Source organism: Catharus ustulatus, chromosome 18 (assembly GCF_009819885.2).
Source record: "Catharus ustulatus isolate bCatUst1 chromosome 18, bCatUst1.pri.v2, whole genome shotgun sequence".
Taxonomy (NCBI): Eukaryota; Metazoa; Chordata; class Aves; order Passeriformes; family Turdidae; genus Catharus; species Catharus ustulatus.
The window spans coordinates 6828195-6847700 of NC_046238.1; the positions used below are offsets into that span (position 1 = coordinate 6828195).

A 19506-nucleotide genomic window follows, 5' to 3' on the forward strand; every position below is an offset into this window, starting at 1 on the left:
GCTTGCAAGGAAATGATGTGCAAAGTTCATAACCCACTTTGCCCTCATTAATGCTTTATGCACATCTCAACTTCTGTGCATTTCTCACATGTATTTCGAGTTTCAGGCAGATTTAAAAATGTCACTTCCACTTCTTTTTAGAAACAAGCATAGGAATAATCCACTCTATCTCAAACTGACTGAACATTTAAGAAGTGCTGCATTTATTAGTATTTTCAAGTACAGATTTGTATTAACTCTTTATTCAAGTAAAAGCTTTTTGGTCTTTGCTTGAAGACTGTACAAAAATACCTAATACTGGAATAATTAGGGAAGATGAGGATAGAAGCTTTTCATGCAGACCTTAGGCCTTTAAAATCATTCTGAAGTGAGAATACTTGGTTATGATCCCATGATTTGAATCAGAGGGTTATTATATATTTTATCCCTTCCTGTAAAATATCCTCACTACTTAAACACTTCTAAGAGTAGAAAAGAAAGAACTCCTCTACAGGTAGATTTTTTTGCTTAATTTAAAGATCAAAATCCACTGCAGCTGTCTAATGCCAGAACAGGACAGTCTATAGCCATTCCACAATAGCCTTATCTTGTCAGCCTACAGCTGATTCAACAGAAGCCACAGGGGTAAGCAAATAGTTTCTGCACAGAGATGGATCTTAGAATCCAAGATTATTCAGCCTGGATGATTAAATTTAGCCATCTGAGCTCTACATAGCATCAGTGGGATGAAAATCCAGCAAGCTTTATTTGGGATCACTCACCCCTCCAAAATTAAAAACATCTTATGTGCACACATGCACACACACGTGTGTTTCTCTCAAAGAGCTGGAAACGCTTCAAGGCTCCTTCACCAGCTCCTTCACATTTATTCTGCCCAAGGGAGCTCTTTAAAACTCTGGCTACACCAACATCTTTGCTCAAAATACGGAGGGGGAGGTATGGCATCCCAGCTACTTCCCCCTTCTCCCCTCCAAACATAGGAAGTTCATTCCAAGTTAAAGATCACTGGGACTCCTGAGGACATTTGAACAGAGCCAGCCACACGGGATAAAATACAAAGTGGCCCAAATGTTCAGCCAGAGCAGCAAGAAAATGCTAAACTTGGGGTTTTAAAAAGAAAATGAGAAGGAAAAAGGGAAAGTTGTCATTCCACAATCCCAGCTTACAAAGGAAAAACAAAATAAAGACAAGTCTTTACTTGCTGACATGGCTGGAACTCGCTGCACAGCTACCAGAAATATGATTCTTGTGGTTCCCAGCAAAAGCCCCAAGTTCTCCTCTCACAGTATTTCCAAGCTAGGGAAGTCTGAGCTTTTTGGATGCTCATCAAATACAGGATCTGAGGAAAGACTATCCCAAGAGTAAGACAGAAAACTCCAGCCTGTTGGTTTAAGCATTGACCACATTTCCTTTACTAGCTGACTGATCTAGAGATCAAAGCTGGTAGGACTTTTTCCAAGTAGAGGACAAAGTTAATCAGAGACTCTGGAAAATTAATGCTCTATTTAATTCTGCATTTTCAGCTCATCTTTGCATGCAAGGTTTATTTTCTTCCATTAGAATGAACTAGATACAGCTGCAGCACATCTAACCTATTTTTACCACCTGGCAGTACAAGAATTCCTAGAAATGCCTTGGAATCGCCACTTCCCTCTCTGCCAAATTGCCTTTGCTGTTTGAAGCATGAGGCAACAGCAACAGGACATTCTATCTTCCCACATTAGGGCAACTCTTCAAGTGTCTCTGGATGATTGAAAGTAGCAGAGTTAGCAGAAGCAGATCAGACATGGGATGGACAGAGCACAACAAAAATTGCTGACACTTTGCTTAGTTATTAGCTTCCCCTGTCTCCTTTTTTCAGTCTTTATTTGTAATAATTTTTCAGCTTGATCTCCAAAAGAGTTCCCATCAATTATGAGAGTACCCTGCTTGCTGAGGGGTCTCCCTTGCCCTCCCAATATCCCTGTCCCAACACAAACCCACCTTCTGCACACATGGATGTTTTCCTTGCTCCCTGAGCCAATTCACACAAACAAGCTCTGGACAGGGTTCAGTGTGAGATTCCACCTGGGCTGAGCACACATTAGCTTTTAATACATTTATGGCACCAGAGCATTGCACTCATGTTTTTAGATGAGGACCTAATACTTCTTGAAGTGAGTGCAACCTGCTGTATTTAAGCAAAACCAAACCCACATTTTTGAACAGATGCTCTGTTATGTCAGTGGTGGGCAGCAGCAGTTCCACCACATGAAAGTGATTATGGATGTGACATTTCCACTCTGCAAATCCCATTTTCAGGAAACTGATTTGTCTTGTATTCCCTCTTGGCACACATCAGACAGCTTCACAGGGCCCTGTTTTCACATTTATCTCCAAGTTTTCTATTGTTTGTGGTAATTTGCAGGACATTTGAAGAGAACAAATATTCAGGTAGGAAGAGAAGGAGGTTGTGAAAGCCTCTTACTGCAGGAGGCAAGGAGAACAAAAATACTGCTAGAAGAGCAGGGCAGGGAAGCAGGAATGCAGTTCAGCAATTAGAACAAAGAATGCAAAGTCTGAATGAGACTTGAGGACTTGGAGGCCCAAATATGCCTCAGAGTGCAGACATGCCATTCTCTCTTATTCTTCCCATATGTGACTCTGCTGCAGCTCAGGCATCACAAGAAGATTGCTGGGGACTGCTTTATTTCACTGGAGAACAGACAACCTTCTCCTCATTTCCTATGAAAAAAACAATAATCAGGAGGGTGGAAACGTTTGCATACCCTTGGATGGAGACAAATAAGCTCTGCTGGGATGGAAGGAGGCTGGCAGGGCTCAGGGTACCCTCACCTGCTCCAGGTCTCCAGGGCCAGCCCCCAGAGCCTGCCTGTGGATGCAGCATTCCCTGCGGCAGCTTTCCAAACCGTTAGGCAGGCATGGCCACAACAAATCCCTGGGAATCAAAGCAGCTGCAGAAGAAGTGGCAGGAGAAGGTCAGTGATCTCATTAGAGCCAGGAGGCCAGGGCCCCCAGCCACAGCGAGGTCCCAGCTCCACAGCTGCACTGTGTTTTGATACCTGGCTCTGGCAGATTGCATAACTGCACCATGAGGTCACCATCCCTCCTCCTTGGTCCTCGCTCAGAACAGGAGGTGGGGAGAAGGAAAATCACAAAAAAACAAACACGGGCACTCTGATAACCACCAGGCACAGCGACGCACTCCAGCCTCTGTGGAGAACAACAGCCCTCCTCATTTAACTCCAGAGATGCTTGTTCCCAAACAACAAAAAAATGCTTGTTCCCAGGGACACAAGCAGGGGCTGTTTTCTGAACAATCACCCATGGAACAGCCCAGCTTTCCATAGCATGATCAGCACTATATGCAGCCTGAGCATACATTGACATTTTGTGCTTGCCTTCGGAGCACGCAGAAAGGGAGCAGAATGCTCTGCTGCTTTTGGGAGGTTCTGGTGAGAAGGAAAACCAGTTCATCCTCATTAGGCCAGAGGTGCCAATCTACACCATAGTTATGAGCAGTGGGCAGATTCTTCTGCATCAGCCACAGACTTTTTTGGGCACCTGATGCAAGATTCCTATATAAGACGAGGAACACCCAGCTCTGGGTGCAAGGCTTTGCTGGTTAATTTGGCTCATTTCCCTCTGCAGGCAGAAGCCAGAGTTGTTTCCTACAGAGGGAAATTCAGAGCAATAGTTAGAGATGTTCTTAACAGCCCTCTGGAAGAATATGTCCCCCTCTCAGCAAAGGTGGGACTGCAGGAGGCTCATTGCTAACTTGGCTACAAAAGGGCTCAGAGGTGAAGTCTCAGAACACTGAAAGTAATTCTTGTTCTTTTCCACCACATCACAAATAGGCAGAAGCTTTAGTTCTTCCTCTTCAATTCTCTAATTAGGATGGAGTTGGATTCACTTACAAGATCTCTTACAAGTTACAGCTATGATCTATTATTTTTAGAGCTAGAAATGCTTATGATGAATAGTCTTTCTCTGGGCTTGGCAGCTCTTGGGTACATTTGCTACCTGTCAGATTCCCAGATTGAAGTTATCACTGCAGGAGTAATCCTAGCATTCACTGATTACTCAATAGTTGTTGCATGTCAATGTACAGACACGCTTATGAAGTAGATAAAATGTTGATTGAGTGTGAAATACAAATATAATTGCTCGGGAAGAGATCTAGGCCAAGGCACAGGAAATTTTTTCTTTAATTTCATTTACATCCAGGTGCTTTTACTAGAAACTAAGTGCTAGGTCGTATTCTGAACTCTTCTCTATCTTGTCTGCAGCCCCACATTACAATATTAATTTCCTTCTTCTCATTCCAGTCTGAAAGGGATAAAAGCTGGATTGTTTTTCTATCAAATGATTTGAAAAATCTATTTGAAATATACAAATCCAGCTTGGAAAGACCCACTTGACTAGGCAGTGTTCCCTTGGGAACTACAACCATTACACCCATAAAGCAGAACTATTTTAAGCAGAAACCTCTCATAACTGTCTCATAAATTAATTGTGCTATGCTCATGCAACAAATGTGATCCCTGTCCCTATGAGAGCAGTCTGAACATTGGCCTTCCCCTTTCATGACAACATCAGGAAGCATACAACATATCTAACATAACATCCACCAGAGAGTGCTGGAGTTCCCAGCTTTTCTTCTGGACCTTTCAGACTAATCCTTGCAGGGGGGGGAAAAACAAAGCTAACTCTTGTGACTGGACACTCAGCAGACAAATAGAGATTCTCCAACAAAGATGCAAGATGCCCTATCAAACAAGATCCTTCATCTATACAAAGCTGCTGCTATCCATGTTCTAGTTTGTTGGGTTCCTTTTTCAGAAAACACCCTCATTGAAACATACAAAAAAATGTAAAGCCTTAGAAAGAGAAACAAAGGCATCATTTAGAGTGTCTCCTCAGGCAAATAATCCTGAATATGATGGGACCATGGTAAATAAAAGTAAGGCAGTGTAATGAAGAGTTCAAGATGCCATGGCCATTTGCTTCAGGGCTTTAATAGGTCACATAGGTCTATTCTCTACTGGAGCAAGTTCTCATTAACAAAGTGTACACAACACACCATAGAAAAATTAACAGTAAACGATAGGGTTGGTGGGAACTGACAGGAGTGATGGGGCAATTTCCAGAAGATCAAGCTGGTTTTCATTTTCTATAAATTGAGCAGTTTGAAGCAGCTCAAATTAAAAAGTATTAAACATGGTCAAATTGTTTTCTACTGCTTAGTAACCAGATGGAATATATAAAAAAACAAAAGCTATGGTCCTGCAGTAAAAGTTTACTTGTGGAATTCAGTATAAAAATTGAACACCATTGAACAAGTTATGTATATCCATAGGAATCTGTAAAACTAATGTTCCCAAATTAACTTCATATATATCACCTCCCAAATACATGGGAGAGATTTAAATAATGAAATCCATATGCACCTTAGGCGCCCAAAACTGCTTTGTTTCGTTTAGAAAGGACAAGAAACAGGAGAAAGGAGAATTGAAGGGCAATCCCATGCAAAATTTGCTGGCCACTTCCTGGGAAATAAACTTGGATTTTTAAAAGCCAACCAAACACACACATGTATGTGTAAACTGGCCTGGCAAAAGAAGAGCTGTTTGTGCTTGGACTTCCAGCTACGTGACCCTATTGTCTCATTCAGGCACTTCAGATGTTTCACATGCTGGCAGCCTATTGTACAAACATATGGAGAAGGAAACATTCCATATGTGAATGCAAAATCTGCAAATATTCTGTGCCACCATGACCCTGCTGCAGAGCTGTTAACCCAACCTTTTGGGAACCAGGTTGTTGTGTCACTAAATGTCACTAGCAGGTGGGAGGGCTTATGCAGAAGACATGAGTAGCGATCTTTAAGATGCAAGCAAAGAAAAACCCTCTCCTTTTCACACAATCTGTTCAGCTGGCTCCCACATGAGCCATTGCTGCAGCTGGAGCATCCAGAGGTCTGCTATGGTCCGAGTGCCCATCCTTAGTTTTGGATGGAATACAAACAGCAGCACTTCTCCCCACCTTGTTCTCCCAGAATTAGCCTCCTCTTGTGCACTCTGGAAAGGGAAATTTCCAAGACTCTGTGTTTGCCAGGATTTCAGAGAGCAGGATGCTTGTAAATTTTACTTTATTGCTTACACATAAGGAGAGACCATGAGGGCACAGCAGGGAGGGTTGGGAGAAAGCTGAAAAAAGTATCACAGATACTGCAGACAGAGGAAAAAACTAAGCCTGGGTTTGTTGTTACAGGGTCCCAACCAGTGAGCAATTTGTTTTCCTAAATAAATCTGCTTTGCAGACATCCTTTCTTCTTCCCCATTCAAGTTTCAACCAGGAAACCTGGAATAAGTTACTGTTGATTTTAGAGGCAAATCAAAGCGTTCAGCCTGCTAAGCTCGCATTTAAAGTTAGTCTTGATGAGCAACTCCTTGGGGCCCTTGTATTCAAATAGTGAGGTCTCAGATTTACCTGAAGTGCCCACCCATGCAGATCTGGAGCACAGGAGGAAGTCAAGGGCATGGGCAGCCCGGGCTTTGAGCCTCAGTGCTACCAGTATAGGTTCCACGTTTTCAGTCAAAAAATCCCTCTAACAAAAACTCAGTCTCTCCAAACAGTGGAATATTTACTAACCAAGACCAGGAGAGAGCTGGATTTAAGTAGAATAAATAGATTAGATCTTCCACTGCTAATCCCAAATTAAGTACAGTACAGAGCAGGCACACTGTCCTTGGAAAGGCTGAGTGACCAACCTTCTGGGATTTGGATCAGGATTTGGATTTCAGGCCCATGTCATCCCAGAACTCCTGTACCCAGGAGGGTGTCATTACTGCCCGCCTTGGCATCTGACCCTAGCTAAGTCCTGCTATACCTTAAGAGAATAAAGCAATAAAAATACTATGGAAACAGATAGTAAGAGATCGATGAACTTCTAAAATCCCTTCCTAAGAGCTGACAGTAGTTCTTGTGGCAACCCATTTTGTTTAGTTCATTTGGTGTTGAAACCTGGCTGCTAATATAAAGAAATGAGAGGAGTGAAACACAGGATGAAAATGAGATAGTGTAGCAGGTTATGGCTTGCATGTGAAAAATTTGCTTTTGTTTTGCCACTTTGAACACCACCCACCCCTGCTTTCTATTGAAGCATAATGGCACTGCCTGTACTCCCCCAGGACCAAGGATTTCACAGTTTAGTAGTTTCTGTAATTAGATATTTGTGAAACTCTGAAATCCTCTGATGAAAGGTACTGTAAAAGTATTACCAGCTCTTCTACCATGAAAGGGCTCCACCCAAACCCAAATACAGATGTTGTCCTCAATGCACATCATTACTAATCCAAGCCAGCAGTACTTATGGCCTGATTTAAATCCTCCTGAAGTCTCACTTCTGCGAGCTCCAGTAGGGCTCCAAGAACTCTAGAAAGGAAATACAGGCAAATTAGCCTTTGCTCCTCTCAAAATTGGAACCTCCTTTCCATTGGCAATGATGTGAGTAAGGATATTCAAAATGAACCATGGGGCCATGTGCTGCTGAGAGGTTGTAAGAGGAATGACAAAGTTCTTACACTGAGATTGGAAACCAAGGCTGACAGTCAGGCTTCTCCCTACTGCTGTAAAATTGTTAAACATATTAATGCAAGTCCCTACAGTGCCCTGTCCCTATTCCTCCCTTCTCCTGCCATGAATTTGCACAAGAGGATGAGTTTTCTATTGAGTACTTCCCATTCTCAAGCAACCATCTAAACACCAGGCTGGATATTTATCATTTATAGTGCATTCTAGCAACAGTGTGTGATGGGAAAAACTGCTTTACCAGACCTGGTCTAGCTACAGTACTGCTGGGCAGCCATTCTCTGGTACAAAATATGCCATGAGCTCTTTTTTTTTAAGAAGAAAGGGAGGAGGAAGAAAGAGAGCTGAATATTTTACCACCATTGTCTGTCACACAGAGAAGCACAGGAGAGAACAGCAATTATTGGTTACCACAGAAAAGTTTGTTTGCTGGGTTTTGCAAACCAGTGCAACAGGACTGTTTCCTCCAAGCTCTAAGATAGTAAAGAAAAAAAATTATTTCAGTGTTTTCACCTCAAGGATGGTTGGTATCTCTACCAGCACTACAGTCTTTTGTCTCCTTCTGCACAAAGATTATCCACATAATTCCAGAAATCTTCTGCCACTGGGTTTTTTGTCTTACCTTGGCTGCTGCTCCCAGTGCTTGCCTTGGCAAATGAGAGAATTATGGTTCAGCTCTACAAAGAGAGAATCCCCTGTGCTGTGCAGGACTTGAGGCCAGCCTTGTCCATCTTCTCAGCTTTCAACTTCTTCAGTGCTTCCATAATTAGAATTATCAGGACTAAAACACTGTGGACATTATTGCTGCTTAGCGTGAAGCTAACAAGGGAGCACCAGATTTATAACACTCTGGCCAGACAGAATTAAAAAAGAGTTAGAAATCATTGCCCAGTTCCAGGGATATGTACTCCAGGATCTTATTTTGCCAGAGACTCCACGTGAACTTTAGCCTCTAGAAGAAATCCGCCTGCAATTTTCTCATTTAAATACCAGTCAGACCAGTGGCGGGATGTAAACTAACATGCATGAAAAATAAGGGTTCAATGACCCAAATCAATTATGTTTTAAGGGCACTGCTCTGGACTCAGTAGGAACTATTTTAAACAGGAAAAAGAACTAAATAGGATCATTCATTGAACTGACTTGGAAATGAGGCAGAAATTTGGTAAATAAGAAGTTCAATGCAAGCCAGCTTTATGAACCAAATTTAGTGGATTCAAAAACCCCAACAAAACAACAACAGAAAAAACAAAACAAAAAAACCCAACCAAACCAAAACCAGAAAAAAATAACCAAAACAACAAAAAACCAAATCCAGATAATTTTTAGCCTCAAATAATGTTTCAAGCTCCTGAGTTCTAAAGTGAACAGTGTGATAAAACAAAGTAACTCTCACACCTTCCTTGAGCCCAGGCAGTTTAACAAAGTTTTCTTCCAGATATAAAAAATATTTTTTTAAAGTGGCTTATAAAAACCCTGAAACTGCATCTTTATTAAAATAGGACAACCTGCAGGTCTTCTGTATAAATCAAAAATAATAACAATTTTTAAAAACTAAATAAAAATAACTACAGCTTCTGAAGCTCAGAACCAGAAACTGACTGGATTTTTAAAGCACATACACAAAAGCTAGGGAGAAACAGCTCTACTGCTTCAGAATGTATGAATCTAGCAAATTGGCCAAACTCTCTGCATGGTAAACATCTGATCTGCCAAGATACATTGTAAACACAATAGGATGCAGTTATGGCAATTAATCAAGATACAAAGAAAACAGGAAATGATAGGAAAGACCTATCATTTCTCTGCTCCTCAAGCACACAGTACTTTCACAAACAGTGAAGAGATTAATAGATATTAAGTTCACTGCCAACAAAACTTGCAGGTTCTTTGAAGGTGCCTTATTTGTCTTGACTGGCTTCATCTCTTGAGACAGAAATACAGCCTGGTGTGCATATCTAGTGCTTTACAGTGATGAATAAAGAAAAAGCTACCTGGACCTAAAAATCCCATTAAAGTGTTACTAAAATAACTCCCACACCTGGCAGCTGCTGGGATTGGAACCAGATGTGCAGTACATCTGGTAAAGAATGGAACTGCTGCTAACAAACATTGATCTATTTGAGGGACATACTTTTCCAGTCCAGCAAGGGTCCAGAAAGACTTCAGTAAAAGTTACATATTTAGCCTCTACTTTTCTCAAGGCAGATGCTGACCACTGACAAACCTATTGTGTGGCAATTTAAAATATTTTAGACCTTTCCTATCCTCCCACCCCAATCAGAAGTGCATATTTTGCTGCTCCAGTTGCATAATTTACTAATTCAGCTGCATGCTTGGTTGATCTGGTAGGAGACTAGTACAGCAGTTGAGATTCTGGATACATTGCCAACTGTGCAGTGTGCTTTGTTGATCAGGGCTGTAGAATTTAATAGCTGAAATTTCATACACTTTACTAATCAGGCCACATTCTTTGCTAATTGAAGTGCATATTTTAGTAGTTGATTTTTTTTTTAATCTTTCACTGATCTTGGGAAGGATCCTGCTCCCTCTGAAACCAGCAGGAATTTTGCCATAGTTCTTGCTGGGTAAAGGACTAAGACTTTCACTAGAGGGTCTAGGATTGCTAAGATTTCTTCTCCTAAACAGAACAAGGAAGACTTGATTTTTTTTCTTTAAGCCAGCAAGTGAACAGAAGAATACCAGATGAAGGATGGCACCGGCATAGAGAACTCCTCCACAGGGATTTGATTAAACTGATAATATTTAATGGACATACAAAGACATAATTTTGACTGTGTTACTCTTTCATCAGGCTTACATTCTTCCTTCAGGATAAACAAGCCGCTTATCTGCACATCTTGTTCTGTTTGATACAGACACGCAGGAGGAAACATCATGCACCTTATCTTCAAATTTTCTTTCATTTGATCTCACTCCTATTTTTAAATTGCTGTAGTATTTGGTGAAGGATTCCAGAGAGAGCTCCACTTTGCCACAAAACATGTTGCAAACATCCATGCTACCTCACAGCATCACAGATTTTCTCAGCTCTTACTGGCAGAGACCACCTTCCTGGATGAAAAGAGCAATTCAGTTCCCTGTACCTCATGCAGACTTTGCTCTTGCCAAGGGAGTTTCTGTTATGTTTTTACATTGTTAATTCTAAGCCAGAAGACAAATAATTTCTTATAAATCGTTGAATACCTTTTTTCAACTGATAAATTGAACTACATTTGAACCACTAACTTAGAGTGGGATGTATATTTCTTTACTAGCATAGCAACACTATCAATGTAGCCAAAAAAGATAAAAATAGTGACGCCTACGCAGCACAGTGCAGTCCTTGATGAGTGAAGAGCAAGTGCAACTTACTCCAAGAAATAATAAAAACTGGGAGCAAGAGATGTACACACACGTCTGTTTGGACACAGAGTTCCCTGTCACATTTAGGAAGATAAGCAACAGAAAATGTTTTTCATTCTGCAAAAGAAATGGTCCAGTATGTTAAGAGCCTATAAACAACGTGATCAAAAGAATAATTGACACAGCAAGAAGTCAAGTTGGGGAAAGCAGGCAGGAGACTTCTGCTTCTTCATTAAGGAGAAAGTTTATTTTCTGTAGTGCTGTTGGTCAATACTTTAGTTGAATTACTGCCTGGTGTGAAATCAAACACTCTTGATTTCAGAGTTAGAGAACAGTAGAAGTTGAATAGGAAACATGAGAGAAAAATTAGCAAAAAATTAGAGAGTTTGCTGATGCATTCAGAGTGCCATCATTGCCTTTCACCCCCAAATGCACAGCACACAGCCACTGCTCATGACTGCACAGGCAGAAGACAAACAGCACAGGAAGGATGCAATAATTCAGAGAAGCAAGCAAGTTATGTAGTTTAATAAGAGAGGTATGCAACTGGATGAGGGTAAGCTTGCATTCTGCAATGCAATGCTGCCTTGAAAGAGAAACAAAATACAAAGCCCCACAACCATACAATTCAATAGATCTTGGTAAAGTTAGTATTTCAGCACAAGAAATGTGGCTTAATTAAGTTCTCACTGTAGCTATCTTCACTAGGATACCAAAGTGAGATAAAACATCTTCATATCAACCACAGTCATTGCTGCATGTTCATGTGCTGTGGCAGGGAATTACTTTATCAGGCAGAATTATAATGCAGTTTGCCACCAGAAAAAACAACCCCACACTTTTTTTTCTTTATATATACATATATATGTAACAAGACATAAATGTATGGAATAATATTTTCTTATATTCTAGTGGCTCATGTTTTATAGAATTGAGAGTCTCTACTGGAAGTGTCAAACCTCGGTTCTATCAGTGTCCGTAGGAAAAGTCCCACTCCCTTCAGGGACCAGGACTGCTCATCCTTCCCAAAGCTCAGAGAGATTGCTCTATAGCTGCTCCTGGTTTTGGGGTGCTCTGTGTTTCCTCCTCTGCCTTTCCACTGCAGGTGCCCCCGTGCTCAGCCTCTCTCAGCTCCCCGTGCCACTCGCTGTGAGCTATGCCCGGATCTGTACCTGTGCCCTGGGAGCTGTACCTGTCACTCGCACAGTTTACCTGCTCTCTGCTCTCCCCGCTGCAGCCGAGGTGCACAGGAGCGGGGAGAGTGAGCGTGGGGACCGTAAAACAGCACGAGGCATTTGGTTTGGACTCCCCAAGCCAGGCTGTGCCCATGGCAGGGATGCCTTTGGGCAAATGTTCTCATTTCTGCTGGGAATCCGTAGTCATTGGGCTTTCACCGGATTTGGGGTCCGGCTGTACCGAAGCGGAGGGGTTGATCCGGACTCCCGGAGCATCGCGTTTCGCGGTACCTTTCGCACTCCGAGGCGAGTCCCCGGCCAGCCCAACACCCCAAACACCCAGAGGCAGGGGCCAAAGGGACCCGCAGCCGGCCCCGCCGCGGCCGCCCCGCTGCATCCCTCCTCCCGGTGTCCGCGGCGCATCCCCCGTCCCGGGAGCACCAGCACCCCTCACCCGGGCTGCCGGCAGCTCTGCCGCACCCCTCGCCCCGGCACTCCCGGTGCCTCCGCTCCTCCCGGGAGGCTCCCGGGGCACCCGCTCCCCGGGGCTCGCCGCTGCCCTGCCCGCTGCGGGCGGGGGCCGGTGCCGCCGCTGCCGGGGTTACCTTGGCTCCCGCCCCGCCGAGCCAGAGCGCCGCGGCCGCCGCCAGGACGAGCCCCGCGCCGGGGCCGCTGCGGAGCATGGCGCGCCGAGCCGAGCCGAGCCGTGCCGAGCCGAGCCGTGCCGAGCCGAGCTGAGCCGCGCACCGCCAGCGGAGCTGCCGCGCCGAGCCGTGCCCCGAGCGGCGCCGCTGACAGCGACCCCCCGAGCCCGGCTCCCCGCCCCTCGCCCCCTCCCCCGGCCGCTCCCGGCCCCTGCCCTCCCCCGGGGGGTCACCTGCGGCGGGAGCTCGGCGGGCACCGGGCGAGGCGCCGCGGGAGCGGAGGGGGCTGGAGGGGAGCGGGGGCACCGGCTCCGAGCCCCCCTCCCCGGGGTGCTGTGTCCTCGGCGGGCTGGAGGCGGCTCAAGCCCTGCGAGCAGCGGCGGGAGCGGCTCCTGCGGGCAAAGTTCCTCCTGCGGGGCGGTGGGAGATGGAGGGGCCGCGGTGCTGGCACTGCAGAGGGCGGCTGCCCTGGGCAGCGCACCTGGCCGCTGCTCCAGTTCCCTGCCGGACCCTGGAGCCCAGGCAGAGGTCTGAGGAATGGGAATAGGAAAAGGGCTCAGGTCTTTCCAAGCAGCTAAAAGCACCCCGAGCTCATCTGAGCGCGAAGCAAAGGACAGGAAAGGAATATTCATGGGCATCTTGGAGAGCCCGAAGCGCAGGACCTGCACAAAAACCAGCAGTCAGGGTACAGCAGCCACTTAACCTTTCTGAAGGTGACGGGAGGGCAAGGGACACTCCTTGTTTCTGATGCAGCTTTCTACTTTATACTGTCCTGTACCCCATTGACTCACACCACATCCTGCAGTGAGTGTCAGATGACAATTTAATCAATGGGAAAAATTGGATAATACCTTCAGTTGGTATCCAAGTGGGTACATATAACAAACATGAAGTTGGAGGACTGGTGTCAAAGATAACTTTTTTCCTTCATAAATGCAGTCTTGTGTTGAATGCATCCTGGCACTGACCTCACGTCCAGGCCAGGCCCATTCACCTGCTCCATGGGTTTGATGTCCTGATTGTAGGAGATAATGCTTGAATCCCAAAGAAGTGAAACAGCTCTCCACCTAATCCTTCCAGCGCTGGTGAGATGAAGCTGTCTGTTTGCCTTCATTGGACACTTACAAAAAGTGACATGATTAGCTGAAGGCTGAGGGAGGCTCAGGGACAGGACTCTGCTCACTGCCCACAGGGACCACCTGGACAATTTACATATGCTGATTTAGAAGCTGCCCTTCTATGGGAGGACACATAAGGAATGTCTTGATAGCTTAATTGGCTTGTTTATACTTCTTGCACTTCTTGAAAGCAGAAAATGCAAATAATTCTGTGTGTGACCAATTCTTATTTTTGCCTTCGTTTTTCAGGGCAAACTCTGTGTAAAGGGTGTTCCTGGGCTCTGACCTTGTCAGTTATTTACTGTGCCTTGCGTTTGAATTTACATTTTGCTCCTCCTGGGTAATATTTCTTTGAGTTACCTGTCAGATGAAAAAGCATATATCAGAGAATTTATAACTACATTTTATCTGTTCTGAATAAACACAAAACCCAGGACACTTGGCATCCTTGGCAGGAGGGTTTTTCTGAGCAGAACACTTCTGCCTGAAGGGCAGTCTGGTCTCTGTAGCATAGCACTGTGGCGCACTGCTTTTCTCAACACTCACAGCTAAATCTCAGGGCGATGTCACCATAAATGTAAGTTAAGCTTTGAAAAATCCCCGAAACAAGAAATCTACTTTTTTTCAACATGAGGCTCAGTGTGACAGAAGTAAATGCAGAGATTCCATTTGCCTTTTCCTTATGCTGATGCACAGTTGTTGAGGATGTAAGTCAAGGACTAGCTGGCAGAAAAGGGTATTCAAACCTGATTTTTTTCTTTGCTTGGACATTGCTGGAATAATAATATAAAAATATCTAAATGAAATAGAAAGAATAAGCCCAAGTCTAGCAGCTCTCTTTTTGAGGACCGTACACCCCTGTTATTTGGATTCCTTTCCAGGGGTCATCTGAGTGCAGGCAGCCATAATCCTTTGGAGGCAAAGAGGATGCTCTGGGGGCTGCTACGTTACCATTCCAAACTGTAAACCTTGAGCATGTAGCACAGACACAACCGTATGCTGATTTCTCATGTTTGTGTTTGCCCTGTTGTTGGCCTTGCAAACTCTGTCAGTACGCCTTTGTTCCCTTATCTCAGCATCCCTGTGCTAGCAGAACCTGTCCTCACCACACTTCATCACTACGGCTTAGCAATGACTTAGCATCTAGAATTAAGGATCAAACGTACAGTAGTCTGCTCATAAAGTATTTTCAGCTCAGGTTGTTGACCCTTTCAAACCATATTTTTAATGAGAATTATGTTTTATATTTATGATCTCTTTCCCTGAGCAGGCAGGAGTACTCTTTATGGGCTTGAACAACTTCCCACAGCAGCAGCACAGCACAACTCATCAATGATTACTACGAAAGATGGATAATGATAAATTGGATGGATATGATAAATCATTTCAACTGCTGCAAAATTTGCACATGCAGCTCTTAATCTTGTTCTGCCTGATATGATGCAAAGGTATGTACCACACAAATACAGGTCCAAAAGGTGTCTGACTGCCCACTGAAGGTAATGACCATGAAGCCAGGCTTACAAATGGTACCTGCAAACCTCTTCCAGGTGAGCTGCCTTCCCCCAGAGTCACAGCTCCCTGTTAGACAGATGTGTCAGGCAGCTGGAGGGAGACTGGAGACAGGTTTACTGGAAGGATCAAGAAAGCACAGAAGGGTAGAAGACACTGTGCTTCCTGTGTAATCTTTATTCCCTGTCTCACGCTCCCTACAGCCCCACATCTCCCAGAGTTGCCACACAGCCCAGATCAGAGTTGCAGCCCATTCTCACCACACATCAGGACAAGGAGATACAGAGGCAACAACTGTGCACATCCCTGAACAAAGGCCAAGCCTCTTCCACAGTCATTGAGACATCTTTAGGAAAGTAAAAGTCCTCTTCTCTGTGTTGGGACTCTCTGTTGAAAAATTCAAGGTTTTCATGCTCTTTTAGCAAATCCTTCCAAGGACAGTGTTTCCTATTGTACTATGCCATTTTGAGAGCTCTTGAAATGCTGAAGCAAGCACCAATTTCAGTAGAATAGTGGCATTTATGAAGTTAGGGGATACGACTTGTGTGTGTGATGGCAGCACTTTCTTAACCAGTAGCTCCAGGCTGGGAAAGTAATTTCCAGGAAAAAAAAATAACTAGGAACTTACTGCTTCCAGACTGGCAGCAAAAATCATTTATTGTGGGAAATCTAAGCTTGAAACCACTGAAACCCAGTAATTTCCATCAGCTCTCTCTCTACCACACACACAGAGATACATGGAAAGAGAACTTTCTGAATTAATTTCCTGGAATATGTAAGGCATCCTGATACCAAAAGTAACTCTCCTGGCCCAGACAGACTATTGTAGAACGTCCCACAGAAATGAATGCAGCTCTTAGCAGTTTCTGTTTTTCAAAACAGCTGGTGTGACCAAACTGAATCCAGATTTAAACAAGAGGAGGGCATTGGCAAGATACTTTCAGTAACAAGGCCTTAAATCTTAGTTTATTCTCTGTATGCAAGAGCTCCCATCTGCAAACCTTATGGTTACACAGCGTGGCTTTTTATGCTTTCCCAGCTTTCTCTTAGGTATAGTAAAGGTTGATTAAATCCATTCTGAGCTATGCTATTATATCAGACACGCCACAGTTGCATCTGTTTTACTGTTTATAGAAATGAGTCAGGAAAGTAACATTTTAAATACTTATCCATGCTAGAACAGACACACTAAAAATTGCTTAGGTATAATGCTGTAAAAATGTTTCACATATATAAATAAAATTAATGGGTAAATAAAATATATAAATGAAATATTAAGGCAATGTTTAATAAAGCATGTTTCTGAAAACCTGCATTCTAGTTCCATAGTCTGCATTTAATAGAAAACTATGTTTTACCCCAGTGGGTGTGAGAGGCAAGCTGGATGCCTGAGTCTGATTGCAATCTACCAGTAATAGAGCTATTTTTATGTGGTTAGCACAGGTTTCTTTTTCAATGAAGTTTTTGCAGACTGAGTGACACCAAATAATAGAAATATGTAAGCAGAAAAACATGCAGTAAGCACAGGGAATTGGAACATCATGTTGTCAGTGGTTAGAGAGCAAGAACTTCCCTAAGGAAATATTTAGAAAAACGTGTTTGTAGCTATAAAAGCTGTAAGTGGAAAGCACCATGCATGGACTTTGTGCTGTGCAGAGAGTGCCACCCTCTGCTCCTGCAGAGTATGGAGCCTTTCTCTCCTACCTGACTCTTCTTCTTTCACTAGTGCAATTCTCACACACACAATGAGTTACAGAATTAGCCAGCTGGACAGGAACTCTACAAATGACCAGTATTCTCTGGTAATTTTATTAGGTCAGCTCTTTAATTGCATCATATACCATCTTTTTTTTTTTTTTCCTGTCAGAGGAAAGATGAATAAATTTCCCTCCCCTTTTTAGGAACAAGGCCCTGTGGGTTCCTGAAAAAGACAATTTCTATTAAGGCCCAGCAGAGCTCACAGCAAGAAGGCAGCACAGCAGCTCCTGTATGCAGTCTAGTTGCAGGGTGAGAGAATGCTGCAGCTGGCTGTGGTTAAAGAATTTGTTGTGGTGCCTCCTGAACTTTCTTCCTGAAGAATTTGTTGTGGTGCCTCCTGAACTTTCTTCCTGAAGAATTACAGAGTGCTGTGCAACAAGAACTCTGACAGGCTTTGGGATAAGCCATGGGCTCTTTCACTGCTGGAGACAGAGACTGCAGTTTACACAACTTGTCTCCTGCAAATTTACAGGAAGCCCTTCCCTTAAAGGCCTCATTTGGGATAGTTTGACATTTTTTCTGGCTTTTTAAATAACTACCACACCATTCTTCTTTTGTGCTAAAAATTACATTACTGATGATAGACATGTTTCAGTATGAAGGATTCTTTTTCTGTTTCAGACAGCCTGGTTAAGCCTGCTGCAGCTTTGTGCCATGCTTAGACAACAGTCTCCAAACAAGTGGCTATTTCTGTAGCTGGGGCTTTGGTGCAATGTGGCTGAGTAGCAAGTGAAAAATACTTGAATAAAGATACCTTGGAGCTTTACCCAAGTATTACATTGTTCTAGAGAGATGGGATCAAAGTCAAAAGGAAAACAGACAAATATTCCAACTGAAGAGAACAACTACTTCAGCAACTCAGCGCTTGAGTTCTCTGTCAGTTATTGTTTTCTGGTTTTGAGTTCTCTGCAAGAGTCCAAACTACAAGCTTTTACACTCTTAAAAGAAAATCAAAACCAGATCAAATGAAGATCAAGCATTCAAGTCTTCCTCACCATATTGTTTTTGACAACTTCTGTGGAAGAGTATCCAGTGAAGGTCACTACTAAAGATTTGAAACACGCATTCACACATGCAGTTCTCGGGGTTTCCTCTCATATCTCAGCAGAGCCTGGCTCTCTTTCACTCAGCTCCCTTTCACACATTCAAATCCCAGATATGGTTTGTGAGCTCAGTGCCAAACATGCATGCAGCCAAGAAGCTCAAACCTCAGTTGACACTGGTAGTGAGCCACAGCCTGGGATTGCCCATTCATACCGGCATATGGCTCAGGCAGAACAGCAGGAGGCTGTCCTGCAAATCCACATACACTTTCTCTGGATACCTCTGACCATCACGCTGGGAGCCTCTCACATCCAAGCATTTGCACTTGAGAAGAGTTCTTTTCCTGACTTAGTTTGTGAAGTAATGGTCTCTCCCAAATAATGCCTGGAGGGCTGTGTAATGTGTGCAGGAAAACACCCAGTTGCTGGCGATATCCAGGAGCTCGGTTAACAGGTTTGCAGTTCAAACAATATGCTGGTGTTTTGGTTTATGAACCCTCCTGACTTGTGGAACAGCCTCCCGTCTTCCTACAGAAACAGCTCGGAGGATTCATGTTCATAATCAGGATAATTTGGGAAGGTTGATAACAGAGGAATACCTGGCAATACTGTTTACCTGGTAATTATATTTAGGGTGGCAGTATGATGTTAGCAGTAGTTTACTCGATGAAATTACGTGCTCCGATGCACCAGCTGCCAGTACCCCAGGACTTGTGGGATGCCCGGCGCCAGAAAGACGCTGAAAACTCTAAGGACTGATTCATGAGGAAAGGGCCATCGGGAATGCTGAAAACCTGCCATTTACAGGACATGTCACTGCACTCCCATGACTCAGACCCTGTAAAAGGCAATGCAGGAACACGAATGATGCAGACACACAAGGCTGCGATACACACCACCTTCACAAAGAGATTTAATTTTTCAATTTATGCACAACTTAATTTTAATTTATGCAAGCAGATGCCCGCCCCAGGGTCCCGCCGGAGGAGCCGGTGGAACCCCCTCCCCTCAGGGAGCCCCGGCACAGCCCCGGGCGGGCCCTGGGGCGGCCCGGCCCGAGAGCCGCTCCTCCTCCGCCCGTCCCTCCCCTCCGTGCGCTGCCGGAAGGGTCCGGCTGGAAAAGTCGCCGCCTCTCCTCGGGCCCGGCGGCCCCGCTGCCGCCTCGGAGCGCCCGGGCCTCGGCCGCGGCTGTGCCCGGGGGGGCTGCGGACGGCGGCGGGGGCCGGCAGAACCGCGGGGCCCCGCGCGGGCCGTGCTGGACGGCAGCGGCAGCGCCCGGCCGGCGGCGGAGGGAGAA

At 44.4% G+C, this 19506-nt stretch overlaps 1 protein-coding gene across 2 annotated transcripts in view; it reads right to left on the minus strand.

Moving 5' to 3' along the window:
* The window catches only part of LOC117004986, a 32306-nt gene extending 18766 nt beyond the window's left edge, over positions 1–13540 (minus strand). The window contains exon 1 of one of the 2 annotated variants that reach the window (XM_033076196.2): positions 13012–13540. In XM_033076196.2, coding sequence (XP_032932087.1) covers positions 13012–13416 — 405 coding nt within the window. In that variant the 5' untranslated portion in view covers positions 13417–13540. Of the gene's footprint in view, positions 1–12171; positions 12481–13011 lie in introns of those variants that run through there. The other variant, XM_033076197.2, reaches the window with a different exon arrangement.
* Between the last annotated feature and the right edge of the window lie 5966 nt (positions 13541–19506).